Below are 14,609 nucleotides of genomic sequence, written 5' to 3' on the forward strand. Positions count from 1 at the left end.
TATATTTATAGCTAGCAATGCAACATTTTGAAAGAAAATAATTTAAGCCAAGCCTGGGGAGGCTAAAGAAACTTTTGCCTTTAACACAATGCCCTCAGGTTTTAGAATCACCAACAGTGACAAGCACATCATTGACAAATGCGAGCACCCTGGGTCTGTCATTAACACACTGGTGTGAAATAGCCTGTGAGACCCGTCTCTTTTGGACAGCAGGCTTTGGTGGGAGAAATTCTTTCTCTGGTGGCTCAGACGGTAAAGAATCCGCCTGCAATGCAGGAGACACAGGAGATGAGGGTTCGATCCTTGGGTCAGGAAGATCCCCTGGAGGAGGGCATGGCAACCCACTCCAGTATTTTGCCTGGAGAATCCCATGGACAGAGGTGCCTGGGGGTCTACAGTCCATGGGGTCGCAAAGAGTCTGGCATGACTGAGGAACTAACACATGGGTGGGAGAAAGGAAAGGCAGGCTAAATGGCTTCATAGAAGAAAAAAACGTGACCTTAGTGCATTGGGGCAAGTCATTCAACTGAGAAAAGCCTCCTCCTGGGCCTTACCTGTCAGAGGGGTAATCAGTACTTTCTCCAGCTGAAGGAAGCTGACCCACTGGGCGAGGAGGTGGCTCCACCCGCTGGCGCCCCGATAAACAGCCGAGGCCGGTGGGCTCCCCAACCAGTCAGTCCCTCGAAGCTGCCTCGGCCCAGCCGCGCTCCGGGCCCGGCGCCCCGCTCTGGGTGCGGCCGGAGGGGATGCAAAGCCTGGGCGGTCCTGCCACCGGGAGGCAGGTTTACGCTCCTGGGGGGTCCCCAGAGGCTGGGTGAAGCGGGAAGGAGCTCGGGCATCACCTAAAGACTCTGAAAACTCTCAAAAGTGCATGTGGGGTGAGGAGCGCACAGGATTTGCTTCCAACTCTGCAAACTCGCGGAGGGGTTCTGCGCGCACCAGGTGTGGCCCAGAGCCCCGGCGCTAGGCTGTCGACTTTGAGGGGGCTGGTTTTTCCGAGCAGGAGGCGGCGGGCCGGCAGCAAAGGCCTCGGGCTCGCTCCGGCCGGGGGCTCCCCGGGAGCCGGCGCGGGCTAGCGCGGCGAGGCCGGGACAGGGGAGCGCCGGCGGCCACCTGCGCAGAGCCGCGCGCCGCGGTCCTGCAGCCCCGAGCCAGCTCGGGCCGCGGGGGCGGCAGGGGCGGGGCCGCGAGCGGGGGGCGGGCCGCGGGCGGCGGGGGCGCGGCGTCCCCGAGGCCGGAGGCGGGGCGGGCCGGCTTGGGAGGCGCGGCGGGCCGGCTTGGGAGGCGCGGGGGGCGGACCCGTTGGCCGCCGGCCCCGCTCCCCGGCCCGCCCGCCCCGCTCGCACTCGGTCGCGCCGCAGAGCCGGCATGGGAGCTGCGCGCGCCCTCCCGGCGCCCACACCTGTCTGAGCGGCGCGGCGAGCCGGGGCCCGGCTGGCGACCCGGCGCGGGTGAGTGCGGGCGCGGGCGAGGGGCGCCGGCCCGGGGCGAGGGGCACCGGACAAAGGGAGGGCCGCTGCGCTCAAGGCAGGGGCACTGCGGGCTGCGGGGGCCCCGGAGACCTCGCTTCGGCCACCCTCGGGGCTCGAGGGCTGGGACCCGCGGCCTGCGGGAGCTCCGCGGAGACTCGGGACCCGCAGGGCGTTTGGATTTCCACGGTGTCACCCGCGGATCGAGTGAGGAAAAGCAAGTTTTCGCAGCTACCATCTCGGATGCTGGGTGGGAATAGAAACGAAGCCTGCTCTGGGCATGCTCGCGCGCGCGCGCACACACACACACACACACACACACACACACACACACACACACTTTTTCCCTTGAGTTTTGCAGCAAGGTCTGCAATTCCAGCAAGGTCTGCAAGTTAATTTTTTACCCTGGGCATGTAACTGTGAACACACCTTGGCAAGCAAGGAGAGGGCAGCAAACAGGTCGGAGAAAAGGCCCTCTTCTCTGGCGCTGCGCTAGGAACCACTGTGTGAACTAGCAACAGTTCTTGGAAGCAAATCTTTCCTCTTCAGCGTGTGGACATTCTTCGTGGGTTCATTTTTAAATAAAAGCTGAAAGAAGTTTTTAAAAATATTTTACAAGAGCGAGAAGAATAATTTAGATGAAGGATAACTCCCACTCCTCTTCGGAATACAAATTCGGTTTGCTTTCAAACATCTCTTGAGAAAGCAGGTGATAAAAATCCTGTTTGTTTTATTGCCTTTTGGGTGACACCCGTGAGACTTCAGAAACAGCGCCTAGCTGGTGGAAAGCTCCTGGTTGTTCGGGATCCCTGTTGGCTAGGGCTGCCTTCTGTTAGCTCCTGGAACTGAACTTGAGTGGTCCCTGTCCGGCTCCTTAGGAGGAGATCCGCGAAGGATTGACGCAGATTGGCCAGTGTCAGTATCGTTTCGAGGAGGCCCTGTGATAAAGAGTTGAATTTGTGGTTTGAAGGCAGCTGTGGCCAAAAGCTGAAAGCCAAATTAATACCAAACTATTTACTACGCTTGTTTCAGAATCATACTTGTGCATAGAGCATTTAAAATAGACCTTATACGTGCACCTCTCAAGAGGTCTGTTAGACAGGAGTGGATTGGAGGTAGAGTGGAGAAGCAGAAACTGCCACAAAAGCCACTATATGTACTTGTGAAAGCATTTGTGATCATATGCACACCATCTGCATTTGAATAAGTTGTTTCACCTGTATTTTTCCCACTTAAATAAAGTCAGGTGATAACTTGTCATGCTTTCCCATGCCTGAACTGGAACGGAAGCATTTTTCCAAGGTAATTAATATGGACCTCATTTTTGTAACAGTGACAACTTATTCAGGTAGATAGTGAATGTGGGTGCATTCTTCTGTCTGTAGTATAAGTGCCAAAGTTCCCATTAGCGGGCCTGAGAACATTACCGGCCCCTGTCTGCAGTGTTAAGAGTCTCAGGTTCTCCTGAACATCTTTTCTCATAGCTCCCTTAGGGCTGAATCCGCCGGCCATTATTCATGCATAACTCTCCCTGACCCTAGGGAATTCCTTTCTCAGGGTCTCACCATTGACCATTTTCTACTATTCTTATTCTGCTGCCAGGTTTGTCCCAGACTCACTGGGGTGGTTCATTTTGCCTGAAATCTGATAGAGACGAAGTTAAACGTCGTTTGACCACAAGATGATGTTTAAGGTGGCTGGGCTTGTAAATACCCTGCATTTCTTTCCTGTACAAGACTGTAATTCTTAAACCATTATGTGATTAGGTTTGTTTCCCTTTAACAGGTTCAGTGCCTCAGGAAAATGAGAGCATGCCTGGCTGCGGAGTATTATCAGAGCTTTGTTCATTTTTAGCTATTTGCTTTAGGAATTAGCATGGTTTTACTGTTCAGTATCCCTGGCCACAGAAAAAACCCTCCGCCACCCTTCCGAATGTCATCCAGAGCTTTTATCCTCACAAACTTGCCTGCTCTTTCTTTCTGTCATTACTGTTTATAGTGGTCCCAGGAATTCAGATGTTGTACAACAGAGAACTTATACCCTGAGGATTAGATCTTCCCTGCCAACACTTGTTTGCTATAGAAGTTGTATCACAGTTCCCGAACATTTGCCCTCTGCAGGAGATGCGTGTTGCTGCAGTTTTCGAGGTGCAGAACTGGGAGAGCGTCTCTGCCCACAGCCTCCAGGCAGCACTATAGTGTGCTCAGCTGATCATGAGCAGCGAGCAGCGTCCCCGCCCTGTGAGGTTATCCGTGCACTTACCAAGTGGCAGCATCTTCATAACATATAAATATTTTTAGACAGTGGACAGCAGGACAGTGGCTCATGGTGAATGATGGAACATGGAAAGTGTAACCCTCTTGAGAGTCAGATATACAGAGCTGGAAAAGGAATACTGTTTCCATATTACTAAGCACAGCCAGAAAATATTTGCTTACCTTCATTTTCCATTCTGCTTTGTCATTTAGGTCAAGTGATGCATGGAAATACTCAGTTGGGAACGTTCAAAGATAATTCTGTATCAAAGGACTCCTTATCCAGTAAAGGCTTAGTCCTAGAAATGAAATGTTATAGACCTGAATCTTCCTCATCCAGAGTTAGATACAAGGATAAGATTTGGAAATCTTCATTCTTTTTTAAGGTGTGAGTTTTCCAGACAGTTCTACCAGGATAAAGTGAGCCATTGGTAAAGGCAGGAGAGAATTAAAAATATGTACCCATGAGTTACCTTTCCAGTAGTGAGATTATGAATGTGTTCATCTTAGAGTGTTTATGTTTAAATAAATGAAATGGAAGGTTTACCTAGAGTTTATAAAAATGGAAACAATAATTGTCTCCTGGGGAATTATTCCAGTATCAGGTGAATGGAGAAATTAAAGCAAAATCACCAAGCTAATTTTAAAGTGTTTTATTGATAGGGGAGGGGTCAGGGCAAGGTGTGAATGCCTTAGGAAAGGCCCTGAGTGGAGGTAGCTTGTTGTCTGTCCCCCAACACCACCGTGCACACACACCCTCACTCACCCCCTCTGCGAACTTTACTAAGAGCTTTCTCACCTAGCCATCCTCCACTCATTCTTGAAAGCCGCCCTCTGCTGGAGGCCTTTGTTTCCTTTGCAAACAGATAAGGGGAATTTGTCATCCAGACAGGCTAGAGACTAGCATGATAAATTTTCCTTTTCGTTTCCCCTTGTACCTCCATCTTCCACAGTTTTTTGAGTAAAAGTTCCTGGGGGAGGGGAAAGGATCCTGGAAAAACCAGACCTAGAAGACTAAGAGATCATTGTTCAGAACAATTTCTAAACCATCCGAAACATACATTTGGTAAGAGAGTAAGCAACTTATGAAGCTTGTAACTTTAATACCGTTGTCAGTTTAAACCCAGGTGGGGACCTGAGAACATATCACTTTATCTTCCAGCTTCTGATCAGGTATTTAAAAACCAAATCAATTTGGAATAATTTGACCTGCATTAATTTTTCAATCTGAATCACAGTTTCTTTTAACATATAGTTCGGTGGGGACTTCCCTGGCGGTCCAGTGGTTAAGAGTTCATGCTTTCAATGTGGGCGCACAGGTTCAATCCCTGGTCAGGGAACTAAGATCTCGCTTGCCGCGTGGTCAAAAAAATGAAATGGAGCAAAATAGAATAAAATAATAAAATATATGTAGCTTTCAGTGTTACATAGAAACTTGAATGAAGATATAAAAAATTCTCAGAATAAGGTCTCACTGCACAAACGAATAGAGTTGAAATCGTATAGGGAACTTGTAACTGATATTTCAAACTCATAGATTTAGTCTTTTGAGGTAACTGAAAAGCTTATTTTTAAGGAATTAGAGCTTTACGCAGCACTGTCGGTTCAGCAGTTTTATTTACATATGGCTGACCTCTCCTTGTTGTTGTGGTTGTTCAGTCGCTCAGTCGTGCCCGACTCTTTTCAACCCCATGGACTGCAGCACGCCAGGCCTCCCTGTCTATCACCAACTCCCGGAGTTCACTCAAACTCATGTCCATCAAGTCGATGATGCCATCCAGCCATCTCATCCTCTGTCATCCCCTTCTCCTCCTGCCCTCAATCTTTCCCAGCATCAGAGTCTTTCCCTATGAGTCGGCTCGTCACATCAGATGGCCAAAGTATTGGAGTTTCAGCTTCAGCATCAGTCCTTCCAATGAACGCCCAGGACTGATCTCCTTTAGGATGGACTGGCTGGATCTCCTTGCGGGCCAGGGAGTCCTCTCCAGCACCAGACTCTCACTGCGGTGCTTCTACTGTTGCTGAGCGTAGGCTCTCGGTGCTCGGGCTTCAGTGGTTGGCGGCTTGCAGGCCCTTAGAGAACAGGCTCAATAGTCGTGGCTCAGGGGCTTAGCCTCTCGACTTGTGGAGTCTTCCTGGACCAGGGATGAAACCCACATCCCCTGCATCGGCAGGCAGATTCTTAACCATCGGGCCACCAGGGAAGTCCGAAAGTATTTTTTAAACAGGGGTTTACTACACAGGCAAAGCTCTTGGAAAGGTGACATTGGGATCAATTTTGCCTGAGAGGGGGTTAATTCATTATGACGACCTTCCTGGATGGATTTTAAAAGGTTCATCTGAAGTAGTTTCAGACTCTTTTCCTGCTGTTGTCTTCCCTGACACCCCTGCCAGTGGACAGTTTCAGGGTTTGGATGAAGCGCTAAAGGCTTGTGCCACTGGAACAGTCCTGCTGCAGTAAGTAACTCGCACCCAGTACTCCTAGGGTCCAGTTAACATATACGCCTCAGATCTGGGATTTGAAAATGCATGTTCCGGTTGATAATATGAGCGTATTTTAACTGTCGTGTTCTTCCTGCCCCTGGAAAATGTCGACAGCTTATGATAACACAGAAGATCATACTGTCTCATCTCCTCCTTTCTCTTCCCCAGCAATCTTATTTTGAAAATGGGAATACTTGACAGCTGGACCTCTGTGTTTTCTTCCTTGAGATAAGCCTAAGTAAACTTGGTTTAAGGCTTGTGTTGCTCAGTGTTAGCATGCTTTAATGTCCTCCGTGTTACAGTCAAAGGGAGGAGAGGGTAGTGTGTAGGGGTCCAGGAGGCAGCCCTGTGGGAAACACATGACTCCTCCAGTTTTCCAGTTTTATGTAAGAAAGCAAAAGTCACCCAAAAGTTGCTCGCAGGTGTATATCCTCAAAGAGGAAGCCTGAGAATAGGAAAACAGTTTCTTCCAGACTCTCACCCCAACTAGGTTGCACTTGCCTCTTAAGAAGACATAAGCCCTCCTTGTCCTTGTTTTGGGATCCTTGCTTGTGAATGAATTAACCTACCTGCTAAGTCAGCTTCTCTTGAACAGAAGATTCTGAGCCAGTCAGAGCCAACTGATGCTTCAGTTCAGTTCAGTTGCTTAGTCGTGTCCAACTCTGTGACCCGCCCTGGAGTGTATGTAGCTCGCCAGGCCCCTCTGCCCAGGGGACTCTCCAGGCAAGAAGACTGGAGTGGGCTGCCATGCCCTCCTCCAGGGGATCTTCCTGACCCAGGGATGGAACCTGGGTCTCCCACATTGCAGGCGGATTCTTTACCGTCTGAGCCACCAGGGAAGCCCCTTGCTGAGCTAAGGGTAATTCCTAAAGTGACTTATACTGCTTCCTATCTCCGTATCCTTGCTCCCTTTCTCTAAGTGTCCCCTTCAGTTTGTTTTAGCTTATTTCTGTTCAGCTTTATCACCCATCTCAAGCATCACCTCCCTTGGAATGCCTCCCTTGTTCTCCCCACCACGGGATTTCATGCCTTTTCTCTGAACCACCACATCATCCACGTCTGTCATTGGCACTCATCATGCAGCATTCAAAAAACGTGTTTTTTGAGCCACACTGATGTTCATTCATTCATTCCTTTACTCTTCCGTGAATAAACCTTTGTGGAATGCTAGCATAGGCCCAATCTCAACGCCTTTAGACTAGCTGGGAACACAAATGCACAGACCTGAAAAAGCAACCAACAGAAATAGTCACAATGTGTTATTTGATGCAGATTTAAAGCTTTCAGTCTTTGACAAAGACCCTGACACCTCCCACTCTTTGCGACCCTGTGGACAATAGCCTTCCAGGCTCCTCTGTCCAAGGGATTCCCCAGGCAAGAATCCTGGAGTGGGTAGCCATTTCATTCTCCAAGGGATCTTCCTGACCCAGGGATTGAACCCGGGTCTCTTGCATTGCAGGCAAATTCTTTACCAACTGAGTCACCAGGGAAGCCCTACACCCTGGTCTTACACAATAAAACCCAAGCGAGGAGGGAGAGTTTCCTTTGCTCGAGGCCAGTCTACTCTGGAAGTAAACTTATAATAGTTATGATTGTTCTAAATTCAAAACAAAACAAAAAAGTCCCACGCCGTCTTCTGAATCACTCACCATTTAGAAGCGATCCGAGTCCCATCAAGTGTGGCACTGTGGAGCCATCCCTATTTGATGCCTTGGTCACGCAATAAATTGTGTAATTTGAATTCACCCCGAAGAGGAGTAAGTTACTCTGAACATTTCCAAGTACAGACTATAATGAGATTAAGAGGGAGGAAGAAAGGAAAGAAGTTCGGGGGGACCAGGAGGGTAGCAGAGGATGAAGGTGTAGGATTGAGCACAAAGAATGGCCTAAAATTACATGGGTGTCAGGGCCAGTCAAGCAATTCATCTGGGAATTAATGGCCCCATGCACCCACCCTCCACGGGTCGTCCTTAGGGTCCCCTGAAACACCAAGGGGAAAAAATACCCAGTTTCACATTGGGCATTCAGCCCCAGGAAGAAACAAGTTCAAGCCCTTGCGTTGTGAGACCGTTCCTGGGGATTCCTCTGCACACCCCAATTCCTGAAGAAGTTTCACAGCTCCAGACAATGCCAGGCATGCCCCTGGATGGCTTCTGCTGACCCTCGCGCTCCTCATCTGCTTGTCTTTGTTCCTGCAGGGTGGTGCTCAGCATGGCGGGGACTCCAGGGTGCCCCATCTTCCTCCTCCTCCTCTGCGCTTTTGGGCAGGTGAGCCCCTACAGCACCCACTGGAAGCCCACCTGGCCGGCCTACCGCCTCCCCGTGGTCCTGCCCCAGTCCACCTTCAACTTGGCCAAGCCAGACTTTGGGGCTGAAGCCAAGCTGGAAGTGTCCTCCTCCTGTGGACCCCAGTGTCATAAGGGAACCCCGCTGCCCACTTACGAAGAAGCCAAGCAGTACCTGTCCTACGAGACCCTCTATGCCAATGGCAGCCGCACCGAGACGCAGGTGGGCATCTACGTCCTCAGAAGCCGCGAGGGGCAGTCTTCCAGGAAGTCTAGGAGGAAGCGTCAGATTTACGGCTACGACAGCAGGTTCAGCATCTTTGGGAAGGATTTCCTGCTCAACTACCCCTTCTCGACCTCCGTGAAGTTATCCACGGGCTGCACTGGCACGCTGGTGGCCGAGAAGCACGTGCTCACAGCCGCCCACTGCATCCACGACGGCAAGACCTATGTGAAAGGAACCCAGAAGCTCCGGGTGGGCTTCCTGAAGCCCAAGTTCAAAGACGGTGGTCGAGGCGCCAACAACTCACGCTCAGCCCTGCCTGAGAAGATGAAATTCCAGTGGATCCGGGTGAAACGCACCCACGTCCCCAAGGGTTGGATCAAGGGCAATGCCAACGACATCGGCATGGATTATGACTACGCCCTCCTGGAGCTCAAAAAGCCCCACAAGAGAAAGTTCATGAAGATCGGGGTGAGCCCGCCTGCCAAGCAGCTGCCGGGGGGCAGGATCCACTTCTCAGGTTACGACAACGACCGACCGGGGAACCTGGTGTACCGCTTCTGTGACGTCCAGGATGAGACCTATGATCTGCTCTATCAGCAGTGCGATGCCCAGCCCGGTGCCAGCGGGTCCGGGGTCTACGTGAGGATGTGGAAGAGACAGCAGCAGAAGTGGGAGCGGAAAATTATCGGCATCTTTTCTGGGCACCAGTGGGTAGATGTGAATGGTTCGCCACAGGACTTCAATGTGGCTGTTAGAATCACCCCTCTCAAATATGCCCAGATTTGCTATTGGATTAAAGGAAACTACGTGGATTGTAGGGAGGGGTGATGTGAGCAGGTTCCTTCCTGGCTGCTCTTAAGAGTCTTCATGTACTTATTTTAGGAAAAGCCAAATGTTGTCATTGGTGTGTGTGTGTGTGTGTGAGAGTGTGTGTGCATGTGAAACATGTTATAATACCTTTTGCCTAATTTTTTAAAATTGCAAGATGACCGGCAGTGTTATTTGAAAACTGGTTGGTGTGTCATTTATCATTCAAGCAGTTTGAAGGCATACTTTTGCATAGACATGAAATACGTGCTGATGTTTGGGGCAATAGGGAAGATTTAATGGCTAAGTTAATCTTTCAGCTTTTGAGAACTTTGATTTTTATTTCATCTGAACTTGTTTCCAAAGTTGACATTAAATATGTGGCATATGGGAGACATAAACTCTGACGCGTGTGTATGTGTGTATTTTCTCCTGAGAGTCAACTTGTTTTGTTTTATTAGTGCCTAATCATTCATGTTTCCAGATGTTCCCCACCACATACAACTCTTAGGAACTTTTACGATACTTTTGAGACAGGCAGTTATAATGTTTTGGATTTGGGGGCATTTGCACAGTAGTCCTGGATCAGTAAGATAATTTATACTGGTACACATGTAAAAGAATCCACCTGCAATGCGGGAGACCTGGGTGCGATCCCTGGGTCAGGAAGATCCCCTGGAGGAGGGCATGGCAATCCGCTGCAGTATTCTTGCCTGGAGAATCCCCACGGACAGAGGAGCCTGGTGGGCTACAGTCCATAGGATTGCAAAGAAGTCGGACATGGCTGAGCAACGAAGTACACACAAACACAGACTCAATTATATCCTAAAGTAAGTTGGTATCCCAGGCATCTTTCAGTTTTGAAATTGCTTCTCTTCTGAAAACCATTGCTGTGTTTTTTGGGAAGATTTCGCATGTGGCACTGCCAGGCCTGCAGTTGCACCAGAGTAGGCAAGATTGTTTATGCCAATCCTTCCATTTAACAGGATTTCACTCACATTTCTTGAACTAGCTTTTCCAGAAGACAATAATCAGGGCCTAATTAGAACAGGCTGTATTGCTTCCCCGCTAACAGCTGTGGTCACACTAAAAACAATCATTGTATTTTACCCCTGGAGTGTAGCACATCTCATGTTTTATCATTTAGATGGAGTAATTTAAAATGAATTAAATTCCAGAGAACAATGGACACATTGCTTGGCAGATGTCACAACAGAATAACCACTTGTTTGGAGCCTGGCACAGTCATCCAGCCTAATCAAAATTATTCTGCATAGTTGTCAGTGAGCTTTTAGGGAGCTGTGGACTTGTGCAATTTAGAAACTTTTCTCTCTTACACTTGTTTTATAGTAAAAATATTTGGAAAATGCTTTAAGAAAAATCAACATGGCTTCTTTTTCACTAGCTTTTAAAGGGCCTCTTTTACTAGAATTCCCCAGGCTACAGGCATATATAATCTAGAATAGGAGTAAAACTGGGAATGTGAAATGGATCGGAATCATCACTTCAGTTACTGTCTTTATGAATGTTTCATCAGTATGATCATCACAGTTTAGAAAGAAAAGCATTTGACTTATTTTGGGTTTCCATTCTATGCCTCTCAGCCTGAGCAGTCCTTTCTAGATGTATCAGTAGAAGGAAAAAAGCAAATGAATCGCAAGGCAGATACATGGTGTGTCTGCACCCCGGCAGTTCCAGCCTGCACTGTGACTTTTTTGTGGAGGACATTGAGATACAGTGCTGCTGTTTATACCTTCTGCGGGTGACTTTCGGCTTATGTTCCTCGAGCTTTTTGGAAGAAGAATCTTGATAAGGCACTCGAGCAACTACAGCCGTAGTGCATTCTTCCAGTCACAGAAGAAATACTGTGCATAGCAGAGATGCAAGGCCGCCAGGAATCTTTGGATTTCCACTACAATATGCTTTGGAATCTAACAGGAATCTAGCCTCAGGAAGAAGAGAGGTCTCCATCTCTATGTCTGGTATTTGGGAGTTTTGTTTGTTTTTACTTTTGCTTGGTGCCAAAGGAAGTTTTCTGGACACCTAGACCAGAACTGACTTTTTACATCTAAACCAGAACTGATTTTTTTTTTTTTAAATAGATGTTCCTTTTACAAAGCACCTTGATTTCTTGATTTTGATTTTTTGCAGTGCTGAAACTCAACGAGGATAGGCAACGGCACAAAGTCAAAATAATACAATATTTAGTTCACAAGTAGGTTTGATTTACTAAGGATAGTGCCCACAGGCTGTGTACAGCCTAAGTCACAGAAGTGTTAAAGGCTATATAATAGTTCGACATGACCACCTTTTCAGTGGTAGTGAAAAGAATCATTATATTGGAATATTGTGGAAGAAAAGGCTCTTGCAATATTATTAATATAATTAGTACTGAACATAGAGTAGTTATACACTGTACGGATATATCCTTAGTAGTACAATGTTTCCCAAAGTGTCTGGCTTAAACACAAATCCCTCTAGGTTTTCGACCCAAAATGAAAATGGCACCAACATCAAGGAGGAGGGAAATGCCTGCGAATATTCCCTCTTTTCACTGGGGATTCACTCGCCGGTTTGCACATTAAAAGCTCTAAGAAGTCCTATAATGAAGAGGGATGGTTTAAATTCTGCATTTCAATAAAGGTCTTTGCTCACAGAACCCTTGTTTTCTCATATAACACTCACGAGCAAGCTGGTGTTCTAATAAATACATCTGGGGGGTTGCTGGAACAAACTCTTGGTCTAGGTGATGAGGTAGAAAGGTTGAGTCCTGAGCGGGGTCGGGTACCAGTGTCTTTTTGGTTCACAGAGCCCTGTACCCAGGTTTGGCAATGTTCAGACAGTGAAATAGGAAATGATCTTTCAATCATTGAAAAGTTTTCAACTTGAAAAATCATTTGTTGTTGAGAATCAGAAGGTTGTGGCAGAGACTGCAGACACATTTTTTCCATAGACTTTATTCAAAGTTTTGAATTCAGAAAGGAATTTAAAAAAAAAAAAAAAAAAGGGAAAATAGGCCTAAAAGAGAAATATGAACTGGTCAGTCATGGAGTTGCATCTGTGTTCTTTCTTTACCTTTTTTCGACCAGAAAATGGATTAAAAAATAAAAAATAAAAAACTGGAGGGAATTCCCTGGTGGTCCAGTGCTAAGGACTCAGCACGTTTGTTGCAGGAAGGGGGATCCCTTCCAAGGCCCGAAACTGGGCTCTTGCCTAACACTTGGAAATGAATTGTCTGAGGAGACACATGTGCTGACAAAGCAAGAGATTTTATTGGGAAAGGGCACCCGGGTGGAGAGCAGTAGGGTAAGGGAACCCAGGAGAACTGCTCTGCCGCGTGGCTCAGTCTCGGGTTTTATGGTGATGGGATTAGTTTCCGGGTGGTGTTTGGCCAATCATTCTAATTCAGAGTCTTTCCTGGTGGTGCATGCATCGCTCAGCCAAGATGGATGCTAGCGAGAGGGATTCTGAGAAGTGGACGGACACGCAGCGTCTCCTTTCGACCTTTCCCGAACTCTTCAGTTGGTGGTGGCTCATTAGTTTCATATTCCTTATCAGGATCTCCTGTCATAAAACAACTCATGCAAATGGTTACTATGGTGCCTGGCCAGGGTGGCGGTTTCAATCAGTGTTCTTCCTCTAACATGTTCACTGCCCAGGTTCAATCCCTGGTCAGGGAACTGAGATCCCATGAGCTGTGTGGCCAGCAGAGTAAATCAGAACACCAAGATGATGCTCACACTCTGGGTGACTCCTTCTACCTGCCCAGAGGGAGGGTAAGCCCACAGCGACACGTTTAAGGTCAGCATTTAGGGTAGCTCTCTTTCTCTACCACGTCTGGGGGCCTTTGGTTTAGAGCTGGTCAAGGATGGCAAGCCTGCACTGGAATAAAGATGCTCTGGTGCATCGCCACGCACTGGCTGAGCAGTGAGGGGCAGCGATCCAGGGCGTTGGGGGGAATTCTGACAGCGGTCCTCAGCATTTCCCCTCTCTGCTGGTCAGAGCCCGCAGCCAAGGAGCCTCGTGGATAGTCCCCTTCTTGGGCCTGCTCGCTTTCTCTGAGTTCTATTGCCCCTGTCTGCCCTATTTTTAGTCCTTGTCACGAACTCATCTCTTTTAGAATTTTCCACCATTTATTGTGATCCACACAGTAAAAGGCTTTAGCATAGTCAATAAAGCAGAAATAGATGTTTTTCTATTTCAGTAAACTAGTTCAATAAACTGTGGAAAATTCTGAAAGAGATGGGCATACCAGACCACCTGACCTGCCTCCTGAGAAATCTGAGAACTGGACATGGAACAACAGACTGGTTCCAAATAGGAAAAGGAGTACCTTAAGGCTGTATGTTGTCATCCTACTTATTTAACTTATATGCAGAGTATATCCTGTGAAATGCTGGACTGGATGAAGCACAAGCTGGAATCAAGATTGCCAGGAGAAATATCAATAACCTCAGATATGCAGATGACACCACCCTTATGGCAGAAAGTGAAGAAGAACTAAAAAGCCTCTTGATGAAAGTGAAAGAGGAGAGTGAAAAAGCTGGCTTAAAGCTCAACATTCAGAAAACTAAGGTCATGGCATCCAGTCCCATCACTTCATGGCAATAGATGGGGAAACAGTGGCAGATTTTATTTTGGGGGTCTCCAAAATCACTGCAGATGGTGTCTGCAGCCATGAAATTAAAAGACGCTTACTCCTTGGAAGAAAAATTATGACCCACCTAGACAGCATATTAAAAAGCAGAGACATTACTTTGCCAACAAAGGTCTGTCTAGTCAAGGTTATGGTTTTTCCAGTAGTCACATATGGATGTGAGAGTTGGACTATAAAGAAAGCTGAGTGCCAAAGAATTGATGCTTTTGAACTGTGGTGTTGGAGAAGACTCTTGAGAGTCCCTTGGATTGCAAGGAGACCCAACCAGTCCATCCTAAAGGAGATCAGTCTTGATGTTGAAACTGAAACTCCAATACTTTGGCCACCTGATGTGAAGAACTGACTCATTGGAAAAGACCCTGATGCTGGGAAAGATTGAGGGCGGGAGGAGAAGGGCATGACAGAGGATGAGATGGTTGGATGGCA

General features: G+C 47.8%; 1 protein-coding gene across 1 annotated transcript; it reads left to right on the forward strand.

Annotated features, from left to right (window-relative positions):
- Nucleotides 1-1,360: 1,360 nt before the first annotated feature.
- Nucleotides 1,361-12,070, forward strand: PRSS23 (serine protease 23). Its single transcript, XM_068976818.1, has 2 exons — nucleotides 1,361-1,451; nucleotides 8,407-12,070. The coding sequence occupies exon 2, from the start codon at nucleotides 8,420-8,422 to the stop codon at nucleotides 9,545-9,547; it is 1,128 nt and encodes a 375-aa protein (XP_068832919.1). The 5' UTR covers nucleotides 1,361-1,451; nucleotides 8,407-8,419; the 3' UTR covers nucleotides 9,548-12,070.
- The last annotated feature ends 2,539 nt before the right edge of the window (nucleotides 12,071-14,609 follow it).

This window comes from Capricornis sumatraensis, chromosome 8 (assembly GCF_032405125.1).
Source record: "Capricornis sumatraensis isolate serow.1 chromosome 8, serow.2, whole genome shotgun sequence".
Taxonomy (NCBI): Eukaryota; Metazoa; Chordata; class Mammalia; order Artiodactyla; family Bovidae; genus Capricornis; species Capricornis sumatraensis.